The sequence below is a fragment of the Poecilia formosa genome, unplaced genomic scaffold (assembly GCF_000485575.1).
Source record: "Poecilia formosa unplaced genomic scaffold, Poecilia_formosa-5.1.2 Scaffold16, whole genome shotgun sequence".
Taxonomy (NCBI): Eukaryota; Metazoa; Chordata; class Actinopteri; order Cyprinodontiformes; family Poeciliidae; genus Poecilia; species Poecilia formosa.
This window is the reverse complement of record NW_006799955.1, coordinates 2,463,022-2,479,841: the sequence shown is the minus strand read 5'-3', so window position 1 is coordinate 2,479,841 and position 16,820 is coordinate 2,463,022. Positions and strand designations below refer to the sequence as shown.

The following is a 16,820-nucleotide window of genomic DNA, read 5'->3' as shown; positions in this document are numbered from 1 at the left end:
ATATAGACTAGATTGTTATTAATACATTCAAAGATATTTCAATATTTATAAAGACTGTGACTGGATATGTGAGTATAATGTGAAATCCTGGATATTTATAAACCAAATTTCTCCTGTCTAATAGAATATAAACAGTCACTTTGCAAATTATTCTTATTTCTTTTCACAAAGAAAAAATATCTGATTTCATGTGGGAATTTGAGTGTGGGAAATGCTTCAGTTTATTTCTGATGGCAGGGACCAAATATATTCTAAATGATTCACACAAATTCAAACAAGCCTCTATATATTTTGAAGAAAGATAATTTTAAATGGTCATGCCTAATTTCAATACAAAACAGTGAAGGACTTAAATTCAACCTATGCAACAAAGTCTCATAAGACCAGACTACACATCAATTCAAAGCATTGCTGGTTGTCAGGCAATGTTGAACATTCAGGTACATGAATCTGTATTAGTCCAGCCAAAAAAAACACAAAAAAAAACTAATGTTTTTCCAAGTCGGTTTATCACTTCAACCAAATTTTCAAAGCGGTATTTCTAACAGAGTCTCGGTGATTGGGTTAAATGGCACAAAGTGGTTATGTGCTGCAGAAACTACACTGCAGGTCAATCAAAAACAGATTGAGAGCCTCTTAGCAGCAAGCTAATAATCTTTACCTTTCTATCTGATGGTCAGTAGAGACTGAAGGAAAATATAAACACAGAATTTCTTTGCTCCCCCTGAAGGAAATGTCCTGAGAGGTCATGCTTATAATTCAATTCTGCAGGCTGAAGTCAGTAAATCGCTTTAGAAAGCCATAAGGGAACCAAAACCAAATAAGCTGGTAACTGTTTCCTTAAATCACTCGTTCTTAAAAAAAAAAAAAAAAAAAGAGTTATGTCATTGTCAAGTAAGGTTTATGAAATATGTGCCTTAGGGTGGTTTTGAACAGATGCAAACAATAGATTTAATTACTGAAATCTAATCAATGCAGATTCACTGAAGCCTTCAGAGTCAATTCAGCCGTCATATCAATCTTTGTTGACAATTAAAGGATTAGGATTAACTAGAAGCACTTAAACTCAGGAGCATATGAACAAATGAACCAAGCCTCTTTGAGCCCTCAAAGCTGCTCTCCCAGAGAGACAGGCTCCAGGGTGCAGAGTTGATTTAAAGAAGGATTAAATCCGCAGTCAGGTGTTAAGAAAAACACTTAAGAAAGATGGTCTCCAAATTTTGTGGAACACAACAATTCAATTGCAATTAGCTACAGTTCGGTAAAGAAGTGCCAGTGTCCATGCAAATTGTATTCTGTTCTTACTGTTATTACATTTAAACATTTCAGATCGTTAAACTAATTTAATCTCAAACAAATTTAACCTGGGTACAATTCAAAAATCCGTTTTCATGGCACCATGTATTAAGAAAAAACACGCTATCCAAACCAGCCTGTAACCTCTTTGTTTGTTAAATCAGAAATTAGCTGTCATTACCCAATGTTTTTGGAAAACACAGTTCAATCATATCAGCCACACCCAGATCAAATTAGTACAAGACCTGCAGAATCAAGAAATCGCCTAAACAAAAGCTGTCTGTTCGCACCAAAATACAAGCATCAAAGAAGAACAATCATATTTTAATAAGCATGAATGTTTTGAATGAAATACCTCAAAAAACAACAACAGTGAACACTGAATCTCTACCTCCTGTAGACCAGCAGCACAGCTTGGTGCCGTGGGAAGTAAGAAAAGTAGCAGTGTTAAACCAATCCCACGAACTTCATTTGTGGGATTGGTTATTAACCTTTTACTGACATTTGTCATCTGGGAACCAATCAGGTGGATACTACAGTCATTGTCGTTCAGCAGTTTTCAACACTGATGCTCATATGACTGAGCTTTAAATCATTATTTAAAATAAAGGTATAGTCTGAAAAAGCAGAAGCATTAGTTCTCTGCTACTTGCAAGGATGGTATTGTGCTTTAAAAGCCTCAGTCATGGATCTACCCACATTTCCCCAAAAAAGTCTCCTTCCTGCTTGCATGTGAATAGTTCTTAAAATATTTACAAGTCTGTAAAGCAACGTCTGTTGCATCTGCGATTCGGTTTACGTTGTCACTTTATAGCCCTATACCTGACAGAAAAGTCCTTAGTAAGGGGAAAACATAATGGTAAACACACTCTTTATGATCTCTTAGATGTTCCAGCCCATCAGCTGTATTGACAAACGGACGATCGATAGTTTTAAGGCACAAACATGTCCTAATGAGAGACACAGGCAGCGGTTCTGCACACTCCATCCACTGAAGAATTAGTGCTCCTTCTTGTGAAAAGAATGGATTAGATTGACAAAATATCATGCTGTCTGTTAGGTAATGCTGCATGGTTACATTTTTATTCAGAGAGCGGTCGGTTAGCGCATGTTTAAATCAGAGTTGCTGTCAAAAAATGTTGTTTTTCTTAGAACCGATTCAATGAGGGCGACTTTGGACAATTTCATACAGATAAATTAGTCTATGAATACTTGCATGAGGACAATGTAAATAAGTTGTCACCTTACTGAAATGTAAATTTAATCAATTTCCTTATTTTCAGTAGAATTACCCAAGAAGTCCCACCAATATGCTTTTCCTGAAGATTTCAGCCTTTTTTTTTTCTTCGTTATTTCAGTTTAAAACTCATTCTTACTTTCACAGTTAAGAGCTCACTGGACTAAATGTTTGAAGTTCAACCAGGTTAAATCTTCTTCAAAGTGCTGAGTAATTCTGTTCTCACCATATCTACATGATGTCATAGATTTGTGTGTGATTTGTGCTATTTTTAGTCATAATAGATGTGGGGTGTCCCAATTTTAAATATTGTAAAAAAAAAATTATCACATTCATTACATTTTTTAAAGAATATTTTCTTCTGGTTTTTTTTTTTTATATTACTTAAATTTTTTGGTATTGATAAAACTGATCCTAACTGGCCTAAACCCAGAGAGTTGCTGGATGTGAAAACTTTTAAATGTGACAGCATATCTCATGCATACAAAATCTTTTAAGAAGTAAAGAGGTAAGTTTGGCTTTACCTTTGGCTTTAGACGAAGCATTCATCCCCTCAGTTCATTCTTACTTCAAGCGCCCCCCGCTTGAGTACTTCGATGCACCATGAGCATCACTAGGCATTAATGCACGCCTAAATAATTTGCAACGAATTACATAATCAGCATGGTGAGAACTGCTCTTAAAGTGCTCAGTGTTTACTCTGAATCGTCAGAGTCACACTTCAGGATCTGTGGGAGGAATATATGAAATACCATTCTAGGAATTTAATTTTGCATCTTTGAATAGAGTAAAATAACTGTGGCATTTTAAAACTTAAAGGAGCAGGAATACAGGTTTTTGACATTTCAGCTGATAATTTCTACATTTTCTACAAATTACTCCAAGAGAATGTTGATTTATAAGTACCAAGCTAATTCTAATAAGTCGTTCTTGTGCAATATTGCATTAGATTTTTTTCCAAAAGTTTAGCACAAATTACCTGCAGATGTTACCGTTAGCACCCTGAGCCGCTTGCTGTTGTTAATGTCCAGTCTCCCCTAATCCAGGTGTTACCAAACGCTCCAAGCAGGTTCACCTGGCTTTTAGAAGGTTATTCAGTCTTAGCAGATCCAGCATCATCCAGCTGCGCCTTCCAGGCTTTCTGAGAGCAGTGCAAGCAGACTTTCAGCCACACAGCTCAGCAGAGCAGTGGTCAGCTGCTGACTTCTTCTGAGCAGCAGTAACTGCAGGATTATTCAACTCCACTCGCCTGAGCACACAGCAGAGTTCACTCAATCTCTCCTCCTCCCCTCAGTCCGTCACAAATACGAGCTAATCTCTACGCACAAGGTGGGGAAACTCCTCGTGTTGCAGCAGGTTCATGCTCAAACAAAGAATAAATCTGAAAAATATTCATGTTGCAAGTGTTGAGATATATATGCATACATATTTGAAGAGTGGCTCTTCAGTATATGTATGTTTTTTTTCTTTCTTTTTAGCCTTTACAAAACAGAATTTGTATGCGCTGATGTAATTTTGTCGGTGTGACTTTAAAATATTAAATCAAATGTTCTGGTCTGTTCCTCGGGGCTTAAGTAGCTCTTTTACCAATTTATTTTTATTTTTTTCAGAATAACTTGAGTAATTTCTTGGACAGCTACTTCTCAATCGAGTGAAATCATGCTGGAATGGTGCTACTCTTACTTAAGTACAATTTTTGGTCCATCTACTCGCCTCTGCTTCTAATCCAACATTCAGCACGTACAGTTCAAATTGTCAAGTCAAGAAATCTTGTCAACAGAATGATGTATTCATCCTGACTCGTAAAAGGCAACAACCAAGAAGAATAACTTTTCAGACTAAGCTTTTCAATCATGCAGCAACTCTGTAAACAGAGAAAAAAAAAAAAAGAAAAAAACTGCACAGATACGCTGTGTGCTGTGCAGAAGATACATTTTTCCCCCCTCAAACCTCCCCCTCACCAGGCTTCAAACTCCTGAGGGCATTTTACATCCCTGCCACTTCCTTTTCGTCAGGTTTCTCCTCTGGCTGCTCACTAGTCTGACTCCACAGGCCAACAATAGTCACATGCCACACTCCAACCCTCAGCTTCGTTTCTAGCACATGTGCTTCGAATGTAAAAAAAAAAAAAAAAAAAAAGCATTCAGAGTTCAGCTGTAAGCATGCATACTTCTATTTCACTCAAAGGATGCAGAGGTGCCAGGTCTAATGCTCAGAGCAAATGTTTCCTGTCCAGACCCGACGCGGGCTGAAGAGTCTACAGCAGGGAACAAAGGCAAAATGTAGCCTGGTGTTACATTTCAGAGACGGTGAGCATCTGAAGTAGATAACAAAGCACAGAGTACAGTTGATGATAAGGTCATCTAAAGCCACAGCCAGTCTCTCAACTGTGCGCTGCTGAGCTTGTCTGCTCTGTTAAGCAAACAAGCCAAAGGCTGCCAGTTCTTGGCGACTAGATCCAGATTCTGTCACGTGCAGAGCTGCATTACAGCTCGAGTTATTGCATGAGACAGCAACACGAAACACATGAGTATCTAAATTACAGAAAGAAATCCACAGGAAGTGACTGTAGTGTGTGTCGCTGTCAGACACCAGCTGTTGCTGAGAAATGTTGAGGAGAAATGTACGTCAGTGATGTAAATCCACATTTTGTTTTGCCAAAGATTTCTTCTGAAACAGATTTGAGCAGCAACACAGATCCATAATAATATAGCAACAACTGCGTTCTAGCTTTTTATTGACAGTCTTATAAATTCAGTGATTTCTATGTATTTTTCAGTTCAATACCACCTTTGGCTTCAATCACAGCCTTCAGTTATCTTGCATGTTTCTCCACAAGCTTGGCATACCTCTTTCTGGGCATATTCCACCGTTCCTCCCCGGCAGAACCTTTCAAGCTCAGTCAGGTTGGATGGGAACTCTCAACTGTTAGCTAGACCTTACATGGAGAAGTGTTTTCCACTCCAAGTCATTAACAGTCAGCTGAATTTACCACAGGTGGACTCCAGTGACGATGCAGAAGCATCTTCAGGTTGATGCATAGAATCAACCTGAGCTAAGTCTTATGTGTAGTCAGAGGTGAGTAGAGTACGCAAAAAAATTTTACTCAAGCAAGAGTAGCGCTAGTTCAACATGTTTTTACTCAATTCAAAGTGAAAAGCAGTCATAAAGAAATTACTCAGGTAAGAGTAAATAAAATATTTGATTAAAAAAAATGCTATTCAAGTATCATTTAATATTCAAAAATTACATCTTCAGACAAACGAAAATATAAAGTTACATGGAAATTTTGGTAGTTTTAAAGATAAAACAAAAACAAGGACTACAAAATAAAATCAGGTAAAAAAATAAAAATAAAATAATAATAATTCCAAATCAATTTTCAGTACGAAACTTTAACAAAAACTACAGGTGCGTAGCTGTCCGGTAAATTTTTAAAACAAGCCTGTTCTTCTGTCAGTGAAGTCACTCACGGTAGGTAGAGTCTCCAGAACTGTTCCTCAAGCAAAAGCAAAGATGCTTCATAATACAATTACTCAAGTAAGTAAAAAGCATGGTATAGTAAAAACACTCCTAAAAGTATTTTTTTTTTCTGAGTTGCTCAAGTAAATGTAATTAGTTACTAGCCAACTCTGATCGTAAAAGTAATGATTTGTCTACACTTTTTTTTAAAAATGCATGTAGATTCCCATATAATTCAGAACCTTTTCTTTAGAAAACTGTACTCAGCTCAGTTTAGAGTAAATCTGTTACTTTGACAAAAGTGGAGTCGAGTTATTTCCACAGCGGATCTTCTTCTTAAACATTAGTCTTTCCACTCTCCATATAACAGCTCCCATGTGGCCGTATTTCTCTCCACGCCGAAGCTTTCAGGGTTTTAAGCAGCAAGAGAACTGACCTCATCTAGCTTAACTTTGCTCTTGCACCACTAAACACAGCTCAGCTTAAATCAAGCCTAAGGGAAGCAGCAGAATCTCATCTCCCAGTACAACGGCATCTTATTTCCAGGATAAAAAAAAAAATAATTATAATTTCAAACAATGATAGCTGTTTAAACTGCAGCATGCTGAGATCAAGGGAAATAAATACCTGTTGGCAAAGTATCTGAATTTTTACTCAAGATATAATCAGAAAGGTTGAACAAGAAAAGACGGGACTAATATGCAAATCACTTTGTGGGCCAACATCTAATAATTTAGCCAATCGGCAAAACAGTAAAAAGTTGTGCTTATGTAATTTACATAAAAATGTATACGATACAATGACAAAAAGAAAATCGCTTGAAACTGACAGATTTTGGTATAGGAGAGACATAAATTAACCTAAGGTTGTAAAAATATGTTTTCACAATATTAATGTAATATAATATTTTGCATTATCTGAATTACGGAGCGAGAGTCTAGCTTGGTGTCTGAATGTTTTGAAACCTAGTTTCTTCTATGGTTCACATGTCATACTTGCGCAGATTGAACTGTTGATGCTGAACAAAATATACATTGTTTTGGTGTCTTCTTGTTCCCTCCTGACAATGTCTTTTTATGCAGGATCCAACCCACAGCAACAGAGCCTCTTAGTGAAAGCTTAGGTCATGCACAACTGTCCAGACATGTCACATGCTGACATGTTTCAGCATTTTAGGAGCTTAAAAATGTAACAAAGTAAGTCTCAGATTGTTGAGCCACAAAGACATCAGGTGAGAACTGGAAGACAAGTTTCTCTCAAAACAGCAGCAAATCATTTCCTCATTTCCAGAATTATTTTTTTAATATGTGTGCATCAAAAACCTAATCACACAAATGAAATGTTTTCTGAAACATTTTTGTTCTTCTCCCATATTTGAAAAAATAAAAATAAAATAAAAAATCACGCATTTAACTTGACACAGATTTTAGCATTAATGAATTTAACAGTAAAGATGAAATGAGAAATAAAGTTTCTCATTAGAAACTTATTAGAGGACTCCATTTTGGCTTGGTCATGTTTCACGTTTCTCATGTTTGCGCTTTTAGGTTTAGTGTTTTGATGAATGTTTATTCTGGTTATTCTTAAAGTTTTTGTTGCTTTGTCATTGAGGGCTCTCCAATTATTGTATACCTGACAGAGGAGCCATGTCTGCAGTCTCCTCAAAGGTTGAACTTGAGTTCGACTCCATAAAGGTTGACCTTTGAACTCAATCCTGTTTGTGGGGCTTATCAACAGGACAGCAGACAGTCAAATTTGGGAACCTAAGTTTCATATTTTCTATTGGCTGAGATGACACTCAGTGCAATGAGAAAAAGTCAGTTTTATCAGCAGCTCCTACGCCTGAAACGGATCACAGGTAGCTGCACCTTGGAGCATCAACTTCAGGCCCAACACCATGAGATTAGGTTCTTAAAAAGAAGATGATAGAGGAAGTTTTTCGATTCAAATTTGATGACCAAAGTGGGATCTCGACGTGGAGCCACCTCTCCTCCGCATGAAAACTCTTCAGCATTTCATCAGGCCCTTCCTGTAATAATTTCAGTCAGACAGAGTTGGTATTCTGAGATCCCCCAGAATGAACAGGAGAATTGGAGAAAGGGGTGCCCCTCTGTGTTGCATCTGAGACTCAATCTCGGATAAGCGGAAGAGAGTGGGTGGATACTCACTCTTGGTTATTTCTCATCCATCTAATCCCATTATCTAGAATATATACTCCAAGATTTCATCTCTAACTCCTCAAACTCTTCTGCCTGCCATCAATGTTATCGTCATGCTGCCTTGTTTGCTTATTTAGCAGTCCTTTTTTGCTTCTGAATCTGCTTTAAAGATGTCTGTATTTCGGGCCTTAAACTACAATTTTATGACAGGCGTCTTAAATCATGTTCATGCATAATTACATGCACACATCTTAAAATCAAATTCAGTTTATCCTGTGCAAACATTTTAAACAGAATATACCATATTCGTCTAACAAACACCCACGAAAGACAACCAAGCTACAACAAAAACAAGTCTCAAAATGAGAATGAGGCAAAAAGATGAAATTTGCAGCTTTGCAGTGGTGAGTTAAAACGTACAAAAATGCTGCATAGCATATATAGCCAAACATAATTTCATCACAAGACTAAGTTCAGCGGCGTCTAATGACAGCATAAGATAATGTAAACATCAGAAAGAGCAGCTGTAAAATCTCATTTGAGCCTAACCTTGCTGAAGATGCCGCCTCGGGGCAGAGTTGAAATGTTTATCCTGGTAGTCTTTCAATGGGATCGTTTGTCTGCGTGCTGCCAGAGCAAAGCTGTCAGCCTCACTGCTGTTGGCCGGCACACTAACACCAACACACAAAGACCATCATCTAACTTACTGATGCCCTGTGGTCCCAGAGGAAAGGGGCTCGCTCTCTCAGGAAGCCTGCCTGGTATAAAGGGGGAGGTACGGGGCGAGGTGGTCCGCGACAACATCCACTGACTGTTGTCATCAGTTAAGGCAATGCAAGGCTTTACCCCATTCACAAATAGTAGCTACAGAATTGCCTATAACTGTCCTCTAATACAATTATGCACAAGCCTATTTAAAACAAGGGCTGGCTGCTAAAGACGCCTGAGAGAAACAGGCTCTGTACCACAACTCCATCTAGTGGACATACAGTGAACATAAAGTGTTTTACAAAAAGATTTGACTGGATGTGAGCTGTTGTGTGAAATTGGCTAAAACTTCCATTTACAAATTTGTAAAGTTGGTACAGATGTCTCTCCCAAAGTCATGTAACTAAAGCAAAGGGTGACTCTAAAAGGTATAGACTCAAGAGGATAATTACAAATGTAAAGCCTGTGTGTAATTTTCCATGTATGTCTCCAAGGTACATTACTTTCTGTTGGTCTATCATATGAAAACCCAATAAAATAAAGAGAAAGGAGACATTTTAGTAATCAGACAATTACAGCTGTGAGGAGACACCTAACAGTTTGTTCATAATCGAATCCTCATTAATCTCCTTCACTATAACGACTCTCTGTGTTATAGTGAAAATTGCATCTGTGATACAGAGATACACTGACGGAGCCTTCAAATCATAAGTTTTTATCTGAGATGTACACTGTAGTAGGCAGAACATTTTCTTAACATACATTACAACTCACATAACACACCTCCCAGAGAGACCTGAACTCCTTTTGTTCAATGCGTAGGAGCTCACTGAATTCCCGAGTGACAATCGTGGCATGTCTGGGAGTGTTATCCAGGATCGACTCTCCGAACGCTGTGCCGGTCCCCAGAGTGCAAATAGTGACAGCATCCTGCAAGAGAGGCAGACGAGGTGTTCTGTATCAAGCATCACTACTTCTAAACGTCCTGAGGAGTTTTAGTATTGGAAAGTGTGATCTTCATACTACATCAGATTTAAGGTTTTAGCATTTCTCTGCAGAATATTTATGAACCTTTTCACAGCATTGTATCAGCTCTTAGGAAGAAAAATGATCCTAATGTGAACCAATTTTGCCATATTTTTGCATCTTTATGTTTTCATAAAAATCTACATCACTGGAAATAAAATTAAGAGACCACTGCACTGAACCCCATTGAAAAACTCACAGTTATTCCACCAAATATTGATTTCTGAACTCTTCCTGAGTGAAAACATTAGTATTGTTGTTTCTGAATTAAATTTAACTTGTTTTCTTTGCATTATTTGAGGTCTGGAAGCACTGCATCTTTTTCGTTATTTTGAACATTTCTAATTTTCTGCAAATAAAATTTTGCTTGGAATTTCAGGGACATGTTGTCCGTATTTCATAGAATAAAATAATGTTGATTTTACTCAACATTTACCTGGATGTTTGCAAAATCATCCCCAATATGTTTAATTTTTTAAAGTCAGCTTTCTGAAACAATATCTCTAAAAATTTGAGTATGAGGAGAGCTATAAACGAAAGTTTTCGCCCATGAAAACAAAAGAAAATCAACACCCACTCTTCAGCCCGTGTGCATTGTGGGTGGGTTGCTGCCCACGTATTGCTGGATGCTTGTTGAATTGCTGTTGAATATTAATCCTGCAGTCTTTTGCACGGCTGTCCTGATTGTAATAGTGTGAAAAATGTGCTAGCCCTGACATTTGCCGAAGTTTTTGTTTTTTCCTTTGATGGCTCACTTAAATGTTTCATTTTATTAAACTATTTTTTATTATCTGAGATCCAAGAAAACCAGTTAACATTTCAATAGAGTGGAGGTGAGAGAAATCTCTGCTGATTTTGAGTTGAATAAAAATGAATGTATGAGAACTTCATCCTTTCATGACTCTTCATCTTTAATAACTCAAATAGGATTGCTGAACATTTTCTTCTTTCAGTAGATTATTTATTCTTTGTACTTACATGAACGCTAGTTCCTTTTAAAACTTATATTTCTAATCAATCAAATGCTTGTGTCTTACTTGTAAAGTTACAATGAAAACTAGTTGGTTTTTTTTAGTTAAACCCTTAATGATCACCCTCAAAATACTTATATGTATGTCAATGTTTCCATGAAGACACAGGTGTCATCTTGACACTCCCACATTATGGAATAATTTTGAAAACATCCAGGTAAAATAAATGCTCTACCCAATAATTCATGTAAAAAAAAAAAAAAAGTAACTGAAGAATGTTTTTAAAGTATTTTTTTAAGATATACTAATCAGCAATCCAAAGTCTTCTTTTCCCTACGTGTAAATATGACAGAACAGAGATCCATTTCTCTTAGTCACTGTGAAAGATGGATTACAAGAGGGCAGACGTGTGCCGAGTTAAAAGGGTAAAACCAAAAGTAGCGGTTGTCTGTCCCTAATAAATGAATCGTTGGATTTAGGTTGTACCTGATAGCTTGATGTTTCAGACACTTTCACATCCAGGGAACCAGAAAGAACAGCATACCAGCTCGTACCAATGTCTCCCTGTCGAAACACTGTGAAGAAAATATGGCCAAGCTAGAGATTTATGATCAGTGAAATTTTTAATGAGCTGCCTATCTTTTGATCTGCTGCATTTTGACCTACATGTTATCCCTTTTTCCAAGCATTCGTAGAACCCACACAAACAAATCTGCTGCAGCAAACGGGGGTGGAATCTCTCCAAAGCCTTCACATTTCTCAGACGAGCCAGGATTATGTCGACATCTTCACCCGAGCGCTCTGCTGGTCTGGACGAAAAGAAAGTTAAATATTAATATTACCAAAACTCAAACAACATGAGGTGATAGCTAAAGTTTAAATGAAATAACTTGAACAATCCTGATGGCAAAGTAAGAAGGTGAGATTTAAAGCTTTGTGTCTACAAAAACCAAATGCATTCATGTAGTAATTTAAATTGTGTATAATTCTAGTGTTTAGCATAAATTAAGCCATGGAAGTTTCAAAATTGACAAGAGCCCCCCAAACAAATTTGAATTGAAAATACAGTTTTCCATTCCACAAAAATACTGTCTAAAAAATCTGTTTCTGTTTTACTTTGGTCCAGGCCTTTCTTACTAACTCTAATTTATAGTGTTGATTTCATGTGTCTAGTTATTCTTTGTTAGTCTAGTTTAATTATATTTCTTAGGTCTAGGTATTCTTTAGTGCAGTGTTTCTCAACCCTGGTCCTCACCACCCCCCTGTCCTGCATATTTTAGGTATTTCCCTTCTGCCACACACCTGAATTGTATTTCTGGGTGATTAACAGGCTTCTGCAGTACTTGATGATCATGCAGTCATTTGAATCAGCTGTTCTGGAATAGAGGCACATCTAAAACATGCAGAGCAGGGGGTGAGGACCAGGGTTGAGAAACACTGCTTTAGTGTTAGATTCATTTTCTAGTGCACTCTTCCTTGCAGCCTTTGCCATTTTTTTTCTCTCTCTCTCTCTCTCTCCTCACACCTGGAGCCCATTAGCTCATCAGCCCTGGTCTTTTGTTTCAGTTCACCCTCACGGTATCTAAGCCTTTCTCCTGCTCAGGGGGAACCAACAGTACAGCATGTAATGATATAGTGTGAAAAGTGGAGGGTAAGTAGAGAAAAGTTAAAACAACAAATTAGGAAATATGCTGTGGAGACATTAAAAATTAATAAGATATTAGTTCAACATAATAAGATAAACAAAGCAGTTATACAATTTTTGAAGGAAACAGAATTGCATAAGAATTTAAAATAATGGTTGATTATTTTTTCACGATGGGTTAGGCTGGTTTGAATGGCTCTTATCAGTTAAAATTATATTTCTTTAACGTCAAAAATTCAGATGGACAAGATGAATAAGGAAAACAAAGATATATCTAAGGGCAAATACGTCTTACAGCACTTTGTATCCTTATAAATGAGCATTTTTTCCACATGACAGCAGTGCAGTTATGTTTTACATGCAGAGTAAACAAGATGAGTTTGTTCTGTTTGTTGAGCTTAAATCTTTTCATGACTCCATGGTATTTGTTCAGCTCCATCTATTACACTGCCTCCATTTGAAATCTAGAGCCCCTGACGTATACGTAGGTGGTTGAAATGCAGCTTGCAGCACCTAAAAGACGCTGTCCTTTCAAAAAGTGAAACCGAACACCAGTAATGAGCCAAAACAAAAAAAACAAACAGTTTTGCTTATGACCTGCTGTTCTAAAGACATGTTTTTGTACTTTGCTATGTGTCTTTTACTCTAAAACTATTTATCATGTATTATCAGGCAAATCACTGTTGGGTTAAATGCTTTGCATCAGGGGTCTACGTTATTGCTCTCTGTGTGAAATTTAAGACTTGGAGACATGTGTAGGAGCAAATCATTTTCTTTTTTTTAAGTTGAAACCCATTTGAAATATTCTCAAGCTTGATAAACATTTTCTCTGATTTGACTTCATATCATAGATGCACTTTTTGACCACTTCAGTTTCAAGATTTGGAGCTAATAATGGGGAGCATTTCTCTTGAGTTTCATGTAGGAAATGTGCAGAAAAGGTTCTACATTCAAACTTGATTCAACCTTGAATGGTGACAATAAGAGGGGTCTTTTATTGTCACCATTGGTTGGAAAAGATGAATCATACAAGAATCAGTTGATTTAAGGGGAGCATGTGGCTTCTGCAAGCAACCAGCAGATGCTCGTGGGTAAATACATCTGGCTTACTCCATCAGTTTGTTGGTTTTTATTGCTGATGAACTTTGGACCCACTCGCGGTTTGCTTTCTTCATCCGTTACCTCTTGATGCATCTCTGCCTCCTAGTTGTCTCCGAGTGACGTTCAACCTCTTTGCTTCTCACATAAAACGTGTTTATAAGCCAAAAGTGTAAAGTAATGGTTACCATTTTAGAAAAGCCTTCACAAAACCCAGTTTTTCTTAATCCTGATAAAATAATTGCAGCGACTGTAGCTTTGAAACTGAATTGATGACATACTTTGCTTTGCAGCTAATGAGCAAAGATCATTTTTTTTTGTTGCATCACTGGATCTCCAGTGTTGTGTCTTGGATGAAGAACTGGGCAGCTCTCCTTACTTTCTCCTGCCTGGTTGTGAGTTGGATCTGCAGGGCGGGCTGATGCCCAGACTTGTTACAAACCAGGCAGAGGACCTCTTATTTTCAACTCGAACCTATTGGAAGGTTGTCGTTTTGTTTTTGTTTTTTTGTTTTGTTTTTTTCCATGTTAGAGGTGCGAAACCCTGAGAGGCCATAGTCAGAGGTTTGCAGATTCAGCTTCCCAGAGCTATGGGGTAAAGGTCTTTGTTTATTGTGGCAGCAATTAGAGGTAATGAAAGCCTTCAATCAGCAGAAGGAAGTATTTAGGGCTCGGCTGTCTTTGGGGACTGCTAAAACAGCAGGCAAGGTACCAAGTGGCCAGAACGTCTGCAGCTTCTGTGGGTGCAGAAGTGAAACTTTGAACGTGGCTGGGAGGAATTCAAGAGATGTTGCACATTAGTATTTTGGGAAAAATATAGAAACTAGTAGCTGTTTGCAATAAACTAATCCAACAAGAACTGAAATAGCTTAACATAACCAATAATAGAAGTTTTGCCAAATTTAATACAACACATTTAAAAACTATTGCGGGTATTCAACCCCTTCATACTAAGCATTTTTAGTGCTCAAGAGGAACTACCTTTAGCTGTTATGACTGGCTGTACATACAATATACTTGACTGAATCGATGTTGCCCCCCCACCTGCAACACAGCTTAAGTCTTTCTCTTACTTCGATCCAGAAGTTTGAATAGTTCCTGTTTTGCTTCATTGATATACAGAACAGAGTAATGGCTTCTTCTTTCTGTAACATTTCGAAGCTGTAGCCATTAGTCGACTTTAAACTTAAGAACTGTGCTTCCACATATATCTCTAGGAGCATCCAGGCCCTTTATGTCTGTTTACTTGTTTATGTGAGAAGAGTATCTCTGGACGTTTGATTTAGCCACATTTCTAACATTCATCAGTTCTGGTATTTAAGATGTTCTGTTTCAGCACACTTGATGCTAGGTGACCACTTGATTAGCTGCATCTTTTGTACCTGAGATCAGCTGTAACATGCAAATATATGCGCTCATAATTCTGTTCCAGGGATGTGGAGATTACAGGAGTCGATGGATTTAATGTGGAATTTGGATACAAACCTTGTAATATTAGTTTTATTAAACTAATTTTGAACAACTGGGTCCAGTTGTCATTTTTTTTAGATCAGCAACAACTGAAACACATTCAAGTGAGGCAAATGCTTTTCTCCTTGATTCTGTTGATTAAAAAAAACAAACCATGCTCTTCAGTGTTCCCATTCAACAGCAGATCTTTCATTCTAAGCTTTGTCGAATGGGAGGTCAAAGGCTCCGTTAGCACACGGTAACCTTGGAGCCCTCCAAGGAAGCACTATTTATACAGATCCATTAAGTTCCGCTGGGAAATTTAAACTACAGCCGCCTCTACCGTGGCTGTTGAAACACAACGCCAAGCTCCTTCACGAGGAGAAGCCAAATAAATCTCTATCATAAAATCATATTAAGTAAACCAATAAACTGGAACATGGAGTTACCTTTTATCCAGACAAATAATCCACTCGGCAGATTCCGACGAATGAGAGGATGTGTGCGCTGCTACCATCGTGTCTGATCCAGTGAAAACTCCTGCTGTTTCTGCTGCTGTTGATGCTGCAGAGGAGGAAGAGGAGAGGAGGAGCTGCTACAACCACTGCGCTTCATCTGCCTTCTCTCACTCAGCACTGACTCCTCACCTCACTCGCTCACTCACTCACTCACTTAGGGGAGAGAAAATCTTGTTATAAGAAAAAAAAAAAAGGCGTGAGCAAAGTCACTTTGTTCTTAGAAATCTGAAAAAAAAGTGACAAGCTTTTTGAAAGATGAGTAAATTAATTTAATCTGGTTTAATTTCGTATAAAAATTGCCATAAACTCCTTTAATAATATAGCTAATGTAATAGTCGATCTGCAACACCTTGGTAAATATTACAACATATAATGATGACGGTAATAACGGTATGATAGTCCTAACAGGAAGTAAGTACAGTCATTGAGAGCCTTCTGATTTTATAAAGGATGCCAGGTGTTTTTCGAATTTCGCTTTAATTTACAAAATGCAACTTTATTTTTTTACTCAAAAGTAGAATTTTTTTTTATTTCGTTTTCATATTTAAAAGGTAAGAAAAACATCAAGCTGCTACCACAGAAAAAAACATCAATTTAGCATTTTTCTTCCCATATTCCTAGACGTGTACCTTTCTGTGACCGTCTTGACGGGGACTCTAGAGGGCGCTGTTTCGTCCTCACGCGTTGAGTTTCTCTCCTCGAGGAAAGTCCCGAATGGAGTAGACGTGTTTGAGGTCAACCCAAAGCAAAGAGTCGGTAGTCTATATTGTGTCAGGTTGCAATTCTCAGGTGAAAATGTTTTATTTGCATTACAGTTTGCATTAAATTTTATGAGGTTGGGAGTTACTGGGTTATCATGCATATGGGAAGGTACACATAATATGCACAGGACTCCTTTCACACATATAAAGTAGGATTGATTTGTGCTCATGGAAACAGTACATTTGATAGCGAAATCTTTGATCTCCGTTTTCATGATATCAAGACATCTGACATAGCGTACACTTGTCCAGGAAGTAATCAAGTAAAAAAGTAAAATCACAAAGTTATGAGTGGCTGTTACAGAAACAAGACACAGGTAGCCATGGTAAAGTAAAACAAGTGGAATTTGCAACAGGTTAACAAAACGAGAGGCTGAGGCCGTGACAGGGATCTCATGAAAATCTATTGTGATTCTTTAGTGTACAAGAACTCGCGCCCCTCAGGCGAACTGTGTGCATTCAGCAATGTATTTTACTATTGCAGCCTTACT

General features: G+C 37.6%; 1 protein-coding gene across 7 annotated transcripts in view; it reads right to left on the bottom strand.

Annotated features, from left to right (window-relative positions):
- The window catches only part of rapgef4a (Rap guanine nucleotide exchange factor 4a), a 33,774-nt gene extending 18,094 nt beyond the window's left edge, over positions 1-15,680 (bottom strand). Inside the window, exons 1-4 of one of the 7 annotated variants that reach the window (XM_007546477.2) lie at positions 15,500-15,680; positions 11,526-11,668; positions 11,346-11,434; positions 9,637-9,792 (exon numbers count right to left, since the gene is read on the bottom strand). In XM_007546477.2, coding sequence (XP_007546539.1) covers positions 9,637-9,792; positions 11,346-11,434; positions 11,526-11,668; positions 15,500-15,567 — 456 coding nt within the window. In that variant the 5' untranslated portion in view covers positions 15,568-15,680. Of the gene's footprint in view, positions 1-3,512; positions 3,730-8,703; positions 8,808-8,861; positions 9,793-11,345; positions 11,435-11,525; positions 11,669-12,161; positions 12,176-15,499 lie in introns of those variants that run through there. The other 6 variants (XM_007546478.2, XM_016668653.1, XM_016668650.1 and 3 more) reach the window with 6 other exon arrangements.
- Positions 15,681-16,820: the final 1,140 nt, after the last annotated feature.